The 19,020-nt window shown below is 33.0% G+C and overlaps 1 protein-coding gene across 1 annotated transcript in view; it reads right to left on the bottom strand.

Moving 5' to 3' along the window:
- The window catches only part of EPHA3 (EPH receptor A3), a 361,303-nt gene that overhangs the window by 326,696 nt on the left and 15,587 nt on the right, over positions 1 to 19,020 (bottom strand). The window contains exon 2 of the mRNA XM_036851795.1: positions 16,997 to 17,061. Within this exon, the coding sequence (XP_036707690.1) occupies positions 16,997 to 17,061 (65 nt within the window). The remainder of the gene's footprint in view (positions 1 to 16,996; positions 17,062 to 19,020) is intronic.

Raw genomic sequence — 19,020 nt, forward strand, 5'->3', positions numbered from 1 at the left:
TTACAGACTGAAGTGGCAGTGACATGAATTGAAAATAACTCAGATGCGTTCACCAACTGTTTTTACAAGTGAAATGACAAACAGACCTTTCCTGAGATGAGTAGATTGAAAAGAAAAAGATATACACACACACACACAGACATATATATATATATATCGGATTAAATCAATCCTCAAAAGATGTTCCAAAAGGATGTTCTACTATTCTAAAAGATATGCATGATTTTTTAAAGCACATTGTGTCGCTAATTTAAAAAGCACGACTTTTCTCTGACCATTTTTCAATCTTTAAAAATAAGAAACCTAGAGAAAACTAACTTTAAATTCAATTTGGGCTCCTGTTTCGTGAAAGATGGAAACATTTTGTGTAACTTTTGATATTGACATGTGATCTTAATTTATTCATATGTTCTTTTCAGGTGCTCTTAAACAAAATTCACTAAACATTTCTTGTCTCCTTTGCTCATCAATTAAATTTTTAAATCCCAAAAGTGAAAAAGACAGGGAGGGATGGAGACTGAGAGCAGAGTCCTCCCTGTAAAACAGTAAATCCACAGTCACTAGTCCCATCATCTTCAAGACAACTTAATAACAGGTACATGAATAAACACTTATTTTTTATAACAATCTTTTTTTAAAATTTATTTATTTTATGTATTTATTTTTGGCTGTGTTGGGTCTTCGTTGCTGTGCACGGGCTTTCTCTAGTTGCGGCGAGTGGGGGCCACTCTTCGTTGCAGTGCGTGGCCTTCTCATTGTGGTTTCTCTTGTTGCAGTTGCAGAGCATAGGCTATAGGTACATGGGCTTCAGTAGTTGTGGCACATGGGCTCAGTGGTTGTGGTGTATGGGCTTAGCTGCTCCGCAGTATGTGGGATCTTCCCGGACCAGGGCTCGAACCTGTGTCTCCTGCATTGGCAGGTGGATTCTTATCCACTGCACCACCAGGGAAGCCCCTATAATGATCCTTTTATATCAACTTTATTAAATATGCAGTTTTCATTTCAATCTATATTTTAATTTCCAATAATAAGTCAATAAACACACACACATGCACACACACGTGCATACACATGTGCACATGTGTGTGGTATTGGTTATTTGTGTATTATCATCAACACACAAGGCCATTCATTCTCCCCTCCAAATATTAGTACATTCTAGGAATTATGCACTTCTGAAACGTGGCATCATTTCTCCCAGATGCTTTTGTCCTTCTCATGTTTATTGAACTCTACTACCCCATACCCCACTAATTCTTTTCCTTTAACTTATCTAAGGTAAAACAAAGACTTTTCCACAGTGGTTGCCTCCTTTTTTACCTGCTACTCCATGCTTCCTGTCAAAGGAACTGATGAATTTTTCCTAAACTTATTCTTTGCTAATATGTGGGTCATTCCACTATTTCAACCATTAGTAGTCATCATCTCCACCTTTATAACGACTTCCATTTCTGCCCCACGTTATACTTCTAGGCAAAAGTCCTCATGGGTGAGAATTAGTCATAAGATCAGGATCAATAAACATTTTTTCCAGAATTAGCATCTGTTCATTTTAACATTATATCTCATTTTAAAATTATTTTTATTTAAGTTTTCTTTCTTCATTAGATAATATTACTTAATTAAGCCAAAGATCTTTTTACACACTGGTGCCTCCTTCAGTGATGCTTGCTAGACTGAAATACAGCAACAGGGAATATGGAGCGTGGGAAATAAATCCTAAAAATATTTGAGAAAGAATCCTTAGGAAATAGTGAAAAATTCTATATGAATAAAGAGAGACAATAAATCAGGATTGATTCAAAGGTCTCTACATTAGATGACTAAGTAGATATTTAATGCATTATCTGAGAGAAAGAATACAGAAGAAAGAGTAGATTTTTTAAAAAATTTGGGGTATTTTAATAATTTCATTCAGTGTGGAGGATGTAAATTATTGAATATTATAAATTCAGACAAATTTATGAAGAAAAAGTCACAAGACAAGATCTTCCAAATGTCTACATTATGGAGATCATTCAACATTATTTTAAATAATTTTGATAAGAATCAGTTTATTGTAAATAATGCTGCAATGAACATTAGGGTATATATATATATATTTTTTTTTTCAAATTAGTTTTTCCATTTTCTTCAGATAAATACCCAGAAGTATAATTGCTAAATTGTATGGTAATTCTATTTTTTTAATATTTTGAGGACCCTCTATACTGTTTTCCACAGTGGCTGCACCAATTTGCATTCCCACCAACAATTGCACAAAGGTTGCCTTTTCTTCACACCCTTGCCGACACTTATTTTTTGTTGTCTTTTGGATAACAGTCATTCTAACAGGTGTGAGGTGGTATCTCATTGTGGTTTTGATTTGCATTTCCCAGATGATTAGTGATGCTGAGCATCTTTTCATGTGCCTGTTGGCTATCTGCATGTCTTCTTTGGAAAAATGTCCATTCAGGTCCTCTGCCCATTTTTTAATCAGGTTGTTTTGCTTTTATTTTTATTTTTTTTAAATTAATTAATTTATTTATTTTTGGGTGTGTTGGGTCTTCGTTTCTGTGCGAGGGCTTTCTCCAGTTGCGGTGAGCGGGGGCCCACTCTTCATCGCAGTGCGCGGGCCTCTCACTGTCGTGGCCTCTCTTGATGCGAGGCACAGGCTCCAGACGCGCAGGCTCAGCAGTTGTGGCTCATGGGCTTAGTTGCTCCGTGGCATGTGGGATCCTCCCAGACCAGGGCTCGAACCCGTGTCCCCTGCACCGGCAGGCAGGCTCTGAACCACTGTGCCACCAGGGAAGCCCTGTTTTGCTTTTTTGATATAGGGTTGTATTAGTTCTCTCTTTTAGTATATTTTAGATACTAACCCCTTATCAGATTTGCAAATATCTTCGCCCATTCAGTAGGTTGGCTTTTTGTTATGTTGATGGTTTCCTTCTCTGTGCAAAAGCTTTAAAGTTTGATGAAGCATTATTTACAATAGCCAAGATATGGAAGCAACCTAGGTGTCCATTGGTAGATGAATGGATAAAGAAGATGTGGTATATATACACAATGGAATATTACTCAGCCATAAAAAATAAAGTAAAATCTTGCCATTTGTGACAACATGGATGAACATAGAGGGTATTATGATAAGTCAGATAAAGAAAGACAAATACCATAAAATTTCACCTATATGTGGAATCCAAAAAACCAACCAAACAAACAAAACAGAAACAGACTCACAGATACAGAGAACAAACTGGTGGTTGCCAGAGGGGAGGAGGGTAGGGGTTGGACAAACTAGGTAAAGGGGTTTAAGAGGTACACACTTCCAGTTATAAAACAAAAAAGTCACAGGGATGTAATGTACAGGATGGTGAATATAGTCAATAATATTGTAATAACTTTGTATGGTGACAAATGGTAACCAGATTTATCATGGTGATCATTTCATAATGTATAAAAATATCAAATCACTATGTTAAATCTCTGAAATATAATATTGTATATCAATTATACTTCAACAAAAAAACTGGTTTAGCTCAAAGAGCTTACCCACCTGAAAACTGAGTCCACATAAGAGAATGGTTTTATTAAGAATGTTTATAACGGATATTATTTTAAAAAACTTTCTATATGTTCGCCTGAAGAATCTCTATATAAAAGAAAAAATATTGTATATGTGTGTTTGTCTCTATGTGTGTCTGTATCTCTCTGTATGTGTGGATACACACATACACAACTAAAATAAATTTCTAATACATTTGATTTAGAAAAAACAAAGCAAATTTATTAGGAGCAAAATTTTGAGAATAGTGATTTTAGGCAAAATAATATCTGTTTTCCAATCCTCTCCCTCTCCCTTTCTCTTTCTCAAATAGATCACCAGGAAAAAAATGTTCTTTATATTTTATAGAAATCATGTTTTTCTTCCTGTGAAGAAAAACAAATTTGTCTATTTTTATAAAGGTAGATTTAATTTTATTTTAATCTGTTGAATGCTCTATCAAATCCTGTGCCATTATCAAATGCATGCTATTGATAGTATAAGAATGATATGATTATTATTCCTTAATTTGTTTTAAATTATACAACTAAAGTCGGTCAACCAACTGTTAACATTTCAATTAGCAGATTCGCCTATTCTGACTTCTTTTTTCTCAACTCTCATTAAACTCTCATAGCCTAAAAATTAGTTTAGGGAATTAAGAAGTATAAACAATTGCAATTCACCATGACTACAGATTCAAAGTGTTTGGAAAGTGAGAAGCAAACCTAATATTTGGGACTCTATTTAACCAAAAATAAATAATTGAACGGTATTGTAAAAGTAATGAAAATGTAGAAGAAATACACCTTGTCATCTTACAAGTGATACTATGCAAAGAAAGGAATGTCTTGATATGTTCAGATATTCCCTAAGTAAACTGCACTGAAAGGTTTGTTATAACTTGAGACCAAGAATTATGTAAAACAAAAATAAAAACAAAACAGATCCAAAATAGAATGAGTCCTCATTAAGTAGAAAATGGAAGGAACACAGACAAAACTTCTTTGGTAAACTCAGAATTCAAAACAACATGTGTAAAATTAGAAGTATAAATTGAAAGTCAAAGCAAATACAAAGCAGCATCATACACAGAGGAACCTTAAGTGCACGTTGCGAAGTGAATGAAGCTATTCCGAAAAGGCTACATACAGTATGATTCCACCTATAGGACATTTTAGAAAAGGAAAACTATAAAGAGAGTAAAAAGATCAGTATTGTCACAGGAGGGGGAAAGGGATGAATAGGCACAGCACAGGGGATTTGCAGTGTAGGGAAAATGTTCTGTGTGATACTGAAACGGTGCATACACACATTATGCATGTGGCAAAACCTAGAAAATTGTACAACATGAAGAGTGCACTCTAATGTAAACTATGAACTTTAACTAAACTATGAATTTTAGTTAAAATCATCAGTATTGGTTCATCAAATTTAACATACATACTACAGCATTGCAAGATGTTAATTATAGGGGAAACTGGGGAGAGTATATGTGAACTCTCTGTACAGAGTGCAGTGTACTCTGTACTCTCTGTTCAACTTTTCTGTAAATCTAAAACTGCTCTAAGAAATAAACTCTATTATTAAAAACAAAAAACAAAAAACTAATGAGAGTCAAACTTATACATGGTAAAATATATTAATGAATAGAAACTGATGGGAGAAAAATTCTTTCACACTAAATGCAATGGGGTACCCTGAATTGGATAGTGGAACAGGAGAAGGATGTTAGTGGAAAAACTGGTGAAATCTGAATAAAATCTGTAGTTTAGTTAATAGTAATATATCAATGTGAATTTCTTGGTTTTTACAAATATTACTATGCTTATATAAAATCTTAACATTAGGGGAAACTTGTGCATATGGTAGTGTTATGGGATCTACTGTATTAGCTTTGCCACTTTTTGATAAATCTAAAATTATTCCAAAGTAAGCGAAATTTAAAAACCAGCATCACATATTATGAAATAATCAACAGCTAGAATTAAATGTCCATACACCTCAGACCATATTCCTTCTTGTCTCTGAAAGCTGGATGTACAAGAACGAGACAAAACATACTGGTATGCTAGAAACTCCTTGTGGGCAGAGATTGTTTCTCACTCTCTTTCTACTCTAAAATGTCTAGAGTATAGACATTTACTTGTTTATACTTGTTCAATTGTTCTCAGTTACCTAGAATCAAATGAACAAATATCTTCTGAAGCCACTTATTAGTATAGCTTGTGTTGTATTAATCAAAATGACAGCTTTTTCTTGAGTCTTGCTCACAGAGAAGCCACATTATATATTCCAAAAGAATATACATAAGAGCACCATATATTTCTGTAAAAAGTATCCAACAAAAATTTACTATTTTAGCAGTTCAGAAGACAAAAATGTTGCTAATAATTTTGAGACATTTTAAATCTTGAGGATTTATTGGCTAGAAGATAACACATCTAACCCTTCTGTTTGAAGACTAGTCACATTAAAAATGATGTACTAATTTTTAAAAAGATCTCAAAACATTTATTGGTTCTTATGAAAATTGAGAGTAGATGAGATTTGTTTTGGTTATGAGCTAACATTTAAAAATACTCTTTCAATGCAAGTACATTTAGATTTATATTTGAATCTCAGCTAAAATCAATTTCTAGTTGTCAGAGAATGAGTTAAGAATCTTTAGGCAGAAAGTGACAGCTCATTCCCTGGATCATAAACCAAGCTGTGATGAGGGGATACGGATACACGAGAGAACGGAGAGCTAATAATAATCCTATACAACTCGATTTTCTTCTTGGCCTTATGAAAGATCAGTATTTTTCAACTGCTGAGAAAAGTAGTTCAACATTGACTGACATATTCCAAAATTTGTTTATTATTTAGGGTGCTGTATGGCAAGACACTCAGACAAAATAGTCCTGAAATTCTATGAAGCATAGCCTCTTCAACATTAAATCACATAATCTTGAATCCTTCTTTGGTACTGTCCGCAGACCAAGACAGAAAAGATTAATGAAAAGACCACTGAACACAGACCCAGAGAGCAATGATATGACCTTGAGCAAGTCACTAAAGACTCCCTGGGCTTCAGCTGCTTGTCTGTGTACTTAAGGAATTGCATTAGAGGACTTCTAAAGTCCCTGCTGGCTCTAAAATTGATTACTCTTTCAAATATATTCTACTGCTCCAAATAAGATAAAAATTTGCCCCCATTATAAAAAAAAAGTGAAGCAGCTCTATCAATAAACATTTTCACAAATTTCTACAGTTATTTTTTGTTTATGACTACATTGTTGTTTACTTGCTTTTTCAACACTCAAGAGAATGGGTAAATTTAAATCAAAATTATCACTAATTCTACTTCAAAAAATGATTACCCATCCAACATTCAGGATACAGATGACAAATAGTTCTAGGGCACAGTTTACAAAATTGATTCGTATCATCCACAAGCTTTAAACTCCACTGAAGACTTTTGAGAAAATCCATAAAGTTTATGGCTACCAGCTGTCTTGATTTCCATGGCATAGAATAAGTATCCAAATTCAGATGGAGAGTTAAAGTTCTTTGAAACCATCACACTGAATCTCTCCTCTCTTCCTGCACTGGCTGAATCTCCTGGTTGCTGGATTCACGGTCTTGTCACTTCATGTTGAGAAGGGAGATCACTCCTCACATTTGTTTAAAGTTTAGCTTATTCTTAACCCTACACCCAAAAGAACATTAACTTGTATTGTCATATGGAAGGGAAATTTGATTACTTTTACTGTTAGAGCATCTTATGCCCTCTTTTTTTTCTTTTGCTTTGTCTTCCTTAGCTTACTAATTTTCGTTTCTACTGAGTCCCCCAAAGGTCTTACAACTTATTCAATTCGCCAAATTTGGCTTCACTTTATTTTATGCCTTTATTATGAAAATGACCTATTAATAAAAATTCTTTTTGATTTTTTTAGAATATTCCTTCTTGGAGTATCAGCAAAATAATGAAAATTTAACCTATGCCAAATCACTAAGATATATAACCAAAGGAATAGAGGGCTGATCCTAGGTTCCTGTAATCTATCATTGGAACTTTCACAGTGATTTCCAGCTGCTTTTTCTGATGCCTGTCTGTTCTTTGATTACAACATCCTTCATAATCACCTCTTTAAAATACTGCCTTTGAATAATCTCCAATATCTTTCATGGGGCACATAAAATTGATCATAAGCTGATCTCAGTAACTTTCTAGGAATGTTTCATAGTCATTTCCCAGACAACCTTATATTCTAGTAACTCCTTGATGGGGGAACTTTCATATCCCTTATTCCAGTTTCACTATCACTTAATTCAAGGCTTTTCTAGTCTTTTGGTTTTAATGTTATCTCTTTTATCATGAGCAACGGATGCAGATGTATAAATATCTTCAGTATTTACAAATACTGAAGATACTACATGCAGCTCAAATTGAGCTCCAAGATTACATGAGCGAAACCTGAGGATTCTAAAATGAATCCCTCTTGCAAAAGTGCTAAGAATGGATTCCCCGAGCTGCTAGTAAAATACCTATTTTTTTGCTGTGTGTTTATTGTAAAATTCTAAATTTAAAAATATCCAGAGCTATAGTAATCATAAATTATGCATAATGCTGAACTAATTAAGAGTTTGGAACAAACTACAGCACTGTATCAAGCAGCCGCTGAATACCTTCATAAGTAATACCTGTCTTATTACAGCAGATAACGATTTTCTAGCACAGTGATTCCCAAACTTGAACAGCATCAGAATCACATGGAGGGCCTGTGAAAAAACAGGTTGCTGAGCCCTGATCCCAGGATTTGTAATGTAGTAGTAGGTCTTGGTTGGAAGCTCAGAAATTTGCATTTCTAATAACTACTGTTTACAAATTTAAAAGAATTTCAATATATTAGTTTTTTAAAATATATTTAACTATATATGACTCTGTAGTTTAACATATATAGTTTTATATATAAACTGTATATACATAAACACACATATACATGTGTGTGTATATATATGTTAAACTGCATCATTAACAGAATGAATAAAAATAACTTGTAAACACAGACTATTCAGAAAATTGAGTACACTATCCCCCTTGATGTTTTCCTTCTTACGTCCCATGTAAAGGGGATAAATGATTTTAGCAACTTCCAAGAAAGCTGAGATATTGCATTTTGGTAGTTTTTCTTCATATAACACTTCTTGAATAAAGTGAGCATCAGTAGCAGAAAAAACAAACAAACAAACAAAACTGATGTAATCAATGAGCTATGAAGTTTGTAGAAATACTTCAAGTGGTTTGTATTGTAAATATTATAACCTTCAAATGTTCTCAGGTCCAATGGCTGTCATTTGGGACATGGGACTTATTTAAAAAGTGTTTTATACCATATTTTTTTACAGGCCAAATTTAATTTCTTTTTCAAAAAGCTTTCAAAAGAAATTAACCACCAGAGAATAATAAACCTAAAGGTCAAAACCATTAATTTAAGAAATTTAAAAAAATAATTAAGGAGTAAAGTAAATAAGCAAAACTTTGGGGAAATTATTATTTTAAAAAATTCCCATCAAAATTCTTGACTTATACTTAGTGGAATGACAGAATGGAAACTCGTCTCTATTGGAGTACATATGTTATATTTATATCCTATATTCAAATGAAAACCTGGAAGCTTGAAAACATAGTGCTTATTCTAAGTATGCTCTTTAAAATATTAAGGGAACTGGACATTTCTTAGCAATATAGAAACTGATATTCAGTCTGTCATATACTATTTTGCACATGTAGCAATAAATTTAATGTAAAATAAGTATGAAAGTCATTATTTTTTAAGTTTAATATCTATATTTTGGTTACTTTTATTTTAATAACCATTCGTTTTTGATTAGAAACTACATTCACTTGAAGTTGCACAAAGTAAAAAATTTTGGTGTCAAAAAGTTATTATTTTTTTAAAATGCTATTAATATGAGAAATCACTAGAAGCAAAACTTTGTTTTTGATTTGAATTTTCTAAAAAGCTACTTTAAAAAACAAATATGAAATGATCTTAATAAATTTATGAAATATTTAAACATTCAAATTAGAGATGAAAATTATTTAAATATATCTTAGCTTTTTATTTAACTTTATAGTTACTGTATGTTAAGTAAGAATCATGTAGCACAAATTTGTGAGCAAAGCTGAAGTAAATAAACCCATCCAAATATGTTTCAGATCTCCTCTACTTTAAATCCCACAAAGCTATACATCAAAGTAAAAGAAGCAAAGTACATTACATGTCATATTTAAAAAATTCTAATCCAAACCCCCCAAAATATAAACAAACAATATTTTGATGCAGAGAGGAAGATTCACATAGAAATATACAACATTAACAATGGAAAATGTTTTCTATTCTTTAAGCACTAATAAAAATTCTGTTAAAACAAATACAAGATAACATTTTAATTTTTATAAATTAAATGTTGCTAGAATAAATTCTATCTTTGCTGATTTCTACCACTTATCCACATGCCCCCTTCTTTTATGGTGTATTTTGTTTCAAGGAAAGGTTAAAAAGACCTATGAAACTTTATCATGTTTTTCTAATTGATCAGACAACCTTCCTTGAAAGGTTAGCGCAATAGGTAAAAGTGACACATTTAAAATATATAGCATTGTTCATTCTAGGCAGAAACATTTCAATGACCAAGAATCACATATCACATATGTGAATAATTTGATTTTCCTGGATGGACTATTCAGCATATGAAGCAGAATTTGGACTGTGATTCATAAAGGCAAAGTCCCAGGTGGTTATTGTTGACACCCAGTTGTCAAAATATTCTTCCTGCATTTTAGACACCATTCACAAAATGAAAGCTAGAAATCCAGCAGATAAGACTTTTAGAATCCAGACTTCACAAATAGCAATAATTCCAATATCGAAGGCACATTATACTATACTGGAAACTTGTTTTAGAGAGTATTTTTATTATTTCTATTACTCTCTATGATTCATTCAATTCTAAACATTTCTAGTTTTAGTTAAATGGAATTTACTTGCAGGATCCTAGCTTTTTACTCTTAGAGGACAACCTATATAATTTACAATATAGAGCTGTATTTAGCTAGTTTTCTTTTTCAGTTAACTTCTAATTCATAGGCTTGTAGTATTTTCGAAATACATTTAACTAAATAGCTCTGCTAGTACAAAAAATAACATATGTAATATAGACATAGACATATATCTACATTATTATATTTGTATGATTATATATTATATATCTGTAATATATACTTATATATATACAATATATATACTATAGTATGTATATATTATAATTTTACTTAAGTTTATGCCACTGAAAAGAGAGTGAAGTCATTACCAGACACCATTTAAAGTAACAGACTAGAAATCATCAAATTTTCTCAACAAATGCAAAATCAGTATTAGTTTAGTTATCCTTTCTTATTTTGGAAAGCTTTTATTATGCATTTATTCAGGTAATTTTAATTTATGGACAACTAATCCAAGAACTTTAAACGAGGAGAATAAAAGGGAGAATTTCATGAAATGGGAATTGGTCTCAAAGAGCTTTCAGTTTCCAGGCTGAAATAAATATCAATGAAATCACTGCAGTAATGTATAATTACAAGCTGTAGAGGTACAACAAAGAACAAGGCAGATGAGCTTAATAGGTGTTCTGTCCTAGTCTGGGGGTGCCAGAAGGGTAGCATATGAGAAATAGAAGGTCTCCCTGAAGAAAAATAGTATTTTGAGGAAATTCTAAAAAATTCTAAAAATTATTAAAAATTTAAAATAAATTGGACACCCAATTTACCTTATTTTGATTCTTTCAATTCAAAATGTAGTTCAAGATTATATGCGAACTTTTATCTGTGCAGATTCAATGAAATAACAATCATGTGTTGTCAAAGGCAATATTTTGGGCTCTTAATTGAGAAGAGGTGTTTGCTGGCACCTCAGGCAACACTATCAATTTTCTTTCCCCAATATTCAACTCCCAGACATCAAGTGTAGACTGAGATTTAAGCAGACATATCAATGAACTTACCAAAAGGTTTTGGATTAGAATGGGAAAACCGTAAAATTTATCTAAGATTAAGAAATGATATTTGTATATCTCTTTTACATACATTAGTATATATACACTTATTCATAGATAGATATATAGCAACATCTCATTTGTTCAAGTGTCATTCACTATAAAGTGCTGTGACATAGAAATTACTGTTATCCCTTGTTTAAAAGTGAGGATAAGTGTTAATGAAGGTTAATAGACCTGTATTAGATCATACTGCAATAAATGACAGAGCCAGAATTCAAATGCAGATGAGCCAATTCTACACGACGTGCTTATTCTATTTTACTATTCTGCCTGTTTTCTTTGACTTCATACTAAAGCACAAAAAAGATCACCTGGGAAAATACAAATAACATTGTAGGATAGAATTATGCATTTCCATAGCCTCAATTTAGAAATTAGGGTATTTGACCAGGAGATAAAACATTAGATTCTATCAGGAGGCCTTTAACTGGAAAGTATGAGAAATACAAAGAGAATGGATTTAACAGGGAACACGTATTTTTCCATGTAACTCAGTGGTTCTAAGATGTCAGGGTTCCAGGCTGGTCTCTCTAATGCTCTCTGGGTTCCACCTTTCTGGCCATTAAGGGAGTGCAGGTGCTCCAGATTGGACATTGGGCCATCACAGGGCAAACCCAGAGGCACAAAGCACCTGGCCTCTTCCCATCTCTTTTTATTGGAAGGAAACCTTTCCCAGAAGTCATTGGAATTCTGTTCCAGTCTTAATGGCTTCACTTACTCTTGCCTAAACCAATCACTGGCAAAATGACTGTAATTATCATGATTTGCTCTCAGATAAATCAATATTCACCCTGCAAAGTGTCAGAGGGGCCATTTTCCGGGAACACATGGGAGGGTGAAAACCTGAATAATTTCAGTGTTCCATCAGCAAGGAAAAGCCAGGGTACAGATACTCGATGAGCAACCAATGGGTCATCTATTTGCCAGAAGAGTGTTTTTTATTTAAGTAGATTATCACTGTTAAGACACCAATAAATAGCTAAGGAAACCTTTAGGGAAAAAATTTAAAAGAATTGAAAAGAGGGGGAGTGGTATAAAATTTTTTAAAAATCTGCAACTGTTGATTTTCAGACTTCTCATTTCAGACTATTCTTTCTCTATACCGCCGCCCCCACCCAACCCTCTCTTCATTCTCTTCTCCTTACTTGAGTTTCTTTGAGTCCAGGTTCTTCATGCCTTTGTACTGCTTGACCATCATCTCAATACTATCCTAAGTGAAAACTATGTAGCCTCCCTCCCTTTAATCCCTTCTCTGGAGTGATACATAGACTAAGACACTGTCAGTCAATCAATCAATTTAAGTACTAGTCATGTGTAAACCAAGGACTCTTTCTAGATTGTAACCCAGCAACATATATGGGCTTTGATATATGTTGATTGTCCTCTAAATCAAAGAATATTCCAACTATTGAATAATTTACTAAAATTTCTGAAGATAATTAAGCCCAGAATTCAAAAATTATAATTCATAGTTTACAAGGCCAGAGAAGGTTAATTGCTTGTCTAATTTACTAAAGTGAACAAACTTAGTACCAGAAAATATCCATGTCAAATAAAACTCTTCTACTGAAAGATGAACTGCTGTTCATGACCCCCTTGATAATTTCAGTTTACAAGTTTGAGTATTATTTTCATGAAATTCATTTAGAGAAAACCAAAGTTTCATTAAACTTCACAGATACTTATTTGGGGAATTTGTCCCATGCCTAATAGTATAGTACCATACTTTTCTACCAGGTTTCCTCTAAGATTTGAAGCACCATTTGAAAATAGAGATAGAAGTAATCCTCCCAAGAAAATAGCATAGGTTAATTGTAAGGTTTTATGAGTGAATGTATCTCTGGGGAAGAGGGTAAATAGAAATAGAAAAGCATATACATGAAGGAATGGGTCACTCTTGACAATTTTCCCCAAAATACATTAATTTTATATGGTTCATGTGATATAATCATTCCATGAAAGAGTCATTTCAAATTTGGAATGAATTATTGGCTTATTTCTTAAAATTTATATTTCAAGAGATTTGGAATTTAGAGCTTCTAATGGGAGTATCGTTGGGACTTAGAGAAGTTGCTGGCAGTCCCCAAGATCTTTTCAGTGACCATAGCTCCTGGTGGAGAGCTTCATTATCCAAACCCTAAGCAAGGGTTTCTCAACCTGGATGCTGTCGTTTTGGACCAGATCATTCTTTGCTGTCCTGTTTTTTGTACAATGACTAGCAGGACGCCTGGTCTTCCACACTAGATGCCAGTAGTGCCCTGCCTTCCCAGTTGTGACAACCAGCATATCTCCACACAAATATCCCCATGGGGCAAAATCAGAATTGCCTCCCCCCTTATCTACCCCTCATCACATGGAGAACCACTGCCCTAAACCAAAAGTGCAGGATTTTCCATGCCGTTTGTGACAACACGGATGGAGCTTGAGGGCATTACACTAAGTGAAATAAGCCAGACAGAGAAAAACAAATATTGCATGGTATCACTCATAGGTGGAATCTTAAAAAAAAAAAAAAAATCCATAGAAACAGAGTAGAAAAGTGGTGAGGGTTGGGTATATAGGGAGAGGTTGGTAAAGGGGTACAAACTTTCAGCTATACAATGAATAAGGCCTGAGGATCTAATGTATAACATGGTGACTGTAGCTGATAACACTATATCATAAAATTGAAATTTGCTAAGAGTAGGACTTAAATGTTCTCACCAAAAAAAAAAAGAAAGAAAGAAAAGAAGAAGAAGAGAGTAGGATATTTCAGTAATTCAGTATGGTCTAACATTGTTATAATTTTTTCTTCCAAGGTTTATATTTATATTTTAGTTAACCTGCAAACAGATGCACTTTTACTTATTGGGGTTAATTAATTAAAACAATGACTAGTTCAAAGTTGTTTCCAGCTATCACTTCATTTTTTTATGGAAAAGCTTGCATCATAGATATCAGTACTGATTTAACTATCTATTCCCTTTAAAACCAAAACAAACACAAAATTCCTCTACCCTTGTCAAATTGAAAATGACAATGATTAGGCAATAAAAATGATTAATTGAATCTAAAGGCACAAAAAATCATACAAACAAAGATGTTAAATCCCAAACTTAAATTGACTCAAGAATTGAGCTTTCACTCAAGAATAGCATCAGTTTCTCAAAAAGAAATGAATATTAATGTCACATTTTCTAAATTAGTGCTACTTATTTCCTCATGAACATTATGGCTAACATAATACAGGGGGAAGATTTAAAGGAAAAATGTACTACAAATCACCCCAGGACAATAATTCACATACTTGGTTTTTCTTTTATTTTAATCATTTGGAGCTTAAGGTATTATAAACATCATGATCTGTTGGGGAGATTTTTTTTTTCTCCCTGCTGGTTTTAATGATAAGCTTGGAGAAACTGACTAGCTGTTTTAGGCCATTTAATGCATCTGAAATAGCGAAGTAACAGCTGCAAGAAGATCAACCAGGAAAGCAATGAAGAGGAGGCCGGAGCGCCTGAGGTCAGCTTTCTGAGGCTAAAGGAGAGACTGAAAACTGTTCATGAGAAAACCATAAGCGATTCCTAGGAGAAAGGAGGTAGGAAACTGGGCAAGAGATGGGAAAAGTCAAGAGGCCAGTTAGCCTGAGGAGTGTTTCTTAAATTTAATGTGCTTAGGAATCACCTGGGACCGTGTTAAGATGCCGATTCTGATTCATCTGGAGTGGGGCCTGACAGCCTGCATTTCTAAGAATCTCCCAGGTTTTGACTCTGCTGGTTGGTGCACGTGCACACTGTGTGTGGCAGGGTTCTAGAACATCCCTCCCCACCCAACATTTCTCTGGAAGTAAAAGTGTGAACTTTGTTCATCATAAAATCTATGAGATTAACAAGGTAAATGAATTCATTTCCCCAAATTCTCAACATGGAGAGATGTGTTTTCTTTATACCTTCTTTAAAGGAAAATAAGAGGTAGACTGCTGCTTTGATATACAAGTTAACTTATTGTTTACAATGTATATCTATATGTAAAGTGTCAGTATGGTTTTTGCTTTTCATATCTCCTTAGGCAGCAAGTTTCTATGATATGTTATCTAATGGAGTAATGAAAGACTCAAATTTCTAAAATCAAAATTAAAGTTAGGTTTGAGTTTTGGATGATGAGTTTTAAATGAGTTTTCCAGCTCAATCCTGAGTTTCAACTCATTCGTTATGACTACCCAGGATGTGCTTTTACCCTAACCATTTGATTCCTTTTAAACCTATGGGAAAACCAAACCTTGGCTTACTTCATACTCTCCCCTTCTAAGCAACTAAACAAGGCCTGATTATGTGATAGGTTTTGGCATCGTGTCAGTGTCAAGGTGCACCAGGAAGAGAAGCAGATACAAAGATGACAGATAGATGAAGTATCCCTGATGCAAAACATTCGTTGGTGAAGAAGAAGCTGGTAGTAAAAATTAGTATTTTTAGGCACAAAAATCTAAAGATTGAACACCAATACTAAGTCGAAGTAATTATAACCTTTTTGAAAAGAGGCTGGCCTATAAGAAAAAGGAATATACACATTTACTCCTATCACAAATATTCCTAAATAGCACTTTGCATTTTCCACAGGCTATCCTTGGAAACAAAACAGATATGTTTAGGCAACTTTTGTACAATTTTCTAGGAACAAAAAATTTCCAAATGTATGACCCTCTTTTTTCTGAAAAAAGAGAAGGAAAATTTTCTCACATAAAGGCTCATCATAAATATTCGTGTCCCAAAATGCCATACACCTTAGTAATCTGTGTCTGGCTTGACAAAAGATTAAAGGTATATACAGTGCTTAGAATTTAAAGGCAGCCATATTTTCCTAAATAAAATGCCCAGTTTTAAACTGATCTAGACAAACTGAAGACACTTTAAGCAAAGAAATTAAGGCAACACAGGCTTATACTGTTCACAAATACCTACCCTATGTGGAACTGTCACCACAGTTGATTTTAAGGCTACAACTCTGGAGGCAACCATCTCCAAATACACACTTTCTACGTTACTTAAAATTTAGAGTATCTCCTCAACTCACCTATTTTGACCACATCACACAAAAAATGTTAGGTGATCATGCTTAGATCATCTGCATGATGGTAGTAATAATTAAACTGTTTAGTTAGTTCATTCAAGCAATTGATAAATTCAGAAGGGGAAAAAAAATACTTCAAAACTCTCAATAGTTCCATTGGATACAAATATTAAGCTGTGTTAGTCCATGTATTGAATATACTGATAAGCATAACTTGTCATCAGAAGTACAGGAATTCCTGTTCCCAATAATTCCTCCTGCTCTCTAAGAGAGGTAATGGACAGAAGAATCATGTTCCTTTCAATAGTTTATCAAACTCACCCCATGTGATGGGTAGGAGATCCAGCCCAGCTCCCCCTGAATTGTTTTTGAATCCAGTAGATTGACTAAAAGAAAACACAGATAAACAAAAACAGTTAAAATGAATGAATTCTATTTACCTCTGTCAAGTTAATGTTGTCTGTTGTTGCTGATATAATAATATCAACGTGTTCAAAAAACACGACTCTGCTCATTCTCATTATATGTGTATGATGAGTAGAAGAAGGGAATTACAAAGAAAAGCAACCACAGGGAAAGTTAAGGGATCAAAAGTTTCTGTGACTTTAAACTGTTTATGTTTGTTTATATATATATATATATTGTATACTTAATATATTGACAGAATAATTACAGGTTTAAAGAGGACACTATAAAAATACAAAACAGGAAACATTAATGCTAACATGAAATCAAAATAACTGCAAAGACCATTAAATTTAATAAATTGACATGATTTCACTATAAATTAGTTAAGTATGCTTCCATAATGAATCGTATTTCTTTTTGTACATATTTTGATATGGCATCTTCATATTGTCCCTGGCCAAAACCAAACATACTGTAATAAATACTGTATAAATTGTGTACTTATGTAATGAACAAAATGCTTAGCTATCAATTTGAGGAGAAGCCAAAGCAAAAATATGTATTATAATAGCACCTTGTAAAGCTTTACTTCTTTAAAAAGGGTATTGTTACCCAAAGACTTTAATGATTTCACTCAGAATTTTGTGCTAGTTATTAAAAAGTCTGATGAATAATAAAATATAACAAGAATGTAGTTGCATTTTGAATATATTATTAAAAGAGAAAGGCAAATGATTTATTTTCAACACAGAGAGTATTAATTTGAAATGGACTAGAAAGTAAAATATAAAAAGATACTTTAAGTTTAATTAATAACAAAGGGCTCATGTTGATTGTCAATCTGTTAAATAATGGAAACTATAGTTTTCCCACATCCTTCTTCTAAGTTAGAAAACAACCCCATGATTGATTAATGGAAGATGTAGAGGAAGTTTACATAAAATATGCAGGTATTATTAACATGAACCAGAGCAGGTGAATCAATAAATATAATAACAGACAGTCATTTTGAAGGGTTCCATATATTCACAAATGAAAACATAATGTTAATACATGCAAAGCACAACATGACCATGTGTTGTCAATAAAGGGCTTCCTGATGCATGAAAAGCACCACCCTTTCTTTAATCATCCCAATTATTTTCTTACAAAGGAAACATAAATCATATAAATGTTAAGAAAAAGAATTATATTTGATTGATGTTAGAATTCTAAATTTTCAAGCACTGCTTTTTGAAAGAAGATATTTGGTTAGCTGGTTAGATGATAAATATACTGGGTGAGTATAAGAAAAATTCCTAATCATTAAGATAAAAAAGATAAAGTTCTCAGAGGAAAAAAAACACATAAACTTAACCTATTACACTGGAATTCCTTAATGATTAAACTTTTTTCCCCTCACAATAAATTAATGCCAGTGAGAAGTAATTATATTTAGATAAAAGAAGAAGATAGTTGCTGCATGGATTACATAGTGTAATTTCCATAATGGAATTATTTCCCAGGATATCAGTTTGGAAATTAACAGTATGCTTAATTATATTGAAATTATCTCTGGAAAATGATTTTTTTAAAAACTTCTACCAATTAATGTCACGGATAACATTTCAGATTATATAATGTTAAAGAATTTTTGAAAATATGAGAATACATCCTCACCTTTAAAGTATGTTACCAACATTTATTCTGATAAAGACATACCTAGTTCAGTTGTTGGTTCTATCACAGTCAGCGGTTGATTTCTCTGAGTTTTACACAGGATTTGCATCGTAGAATTTACAGGGCCAGTATTCATAAATCATTGGATCACATTTGTAATACCTTCAGGGGTTTAAATGATTCAATGTTTTTGTGTGTATGTAATAATTGATATGTACTAAATGATGAATATATGTTATCCCACCTGCTAAGATGAATGGTTGATTTAATTTCAGTAT

The sequence above is a fragment of the Balaenoptera musculus genome, chromosome 4 (assembly GCF_009873245.2).
Source record: "Balaenoptera musculus isolate JJ_BM4_2016_0621 chromosome 4, mBalMus1.pri.v3, whole genome shotgun sequence".
In the NCBI taxonomy this organism is placed as follows: domain Eukaryota; kingdom Metazoa; phylum Chordata; class Mammalia; order Artiodactyla; family Balaenopteridae; genus Balaenoptera; species Balaenoptera musculus.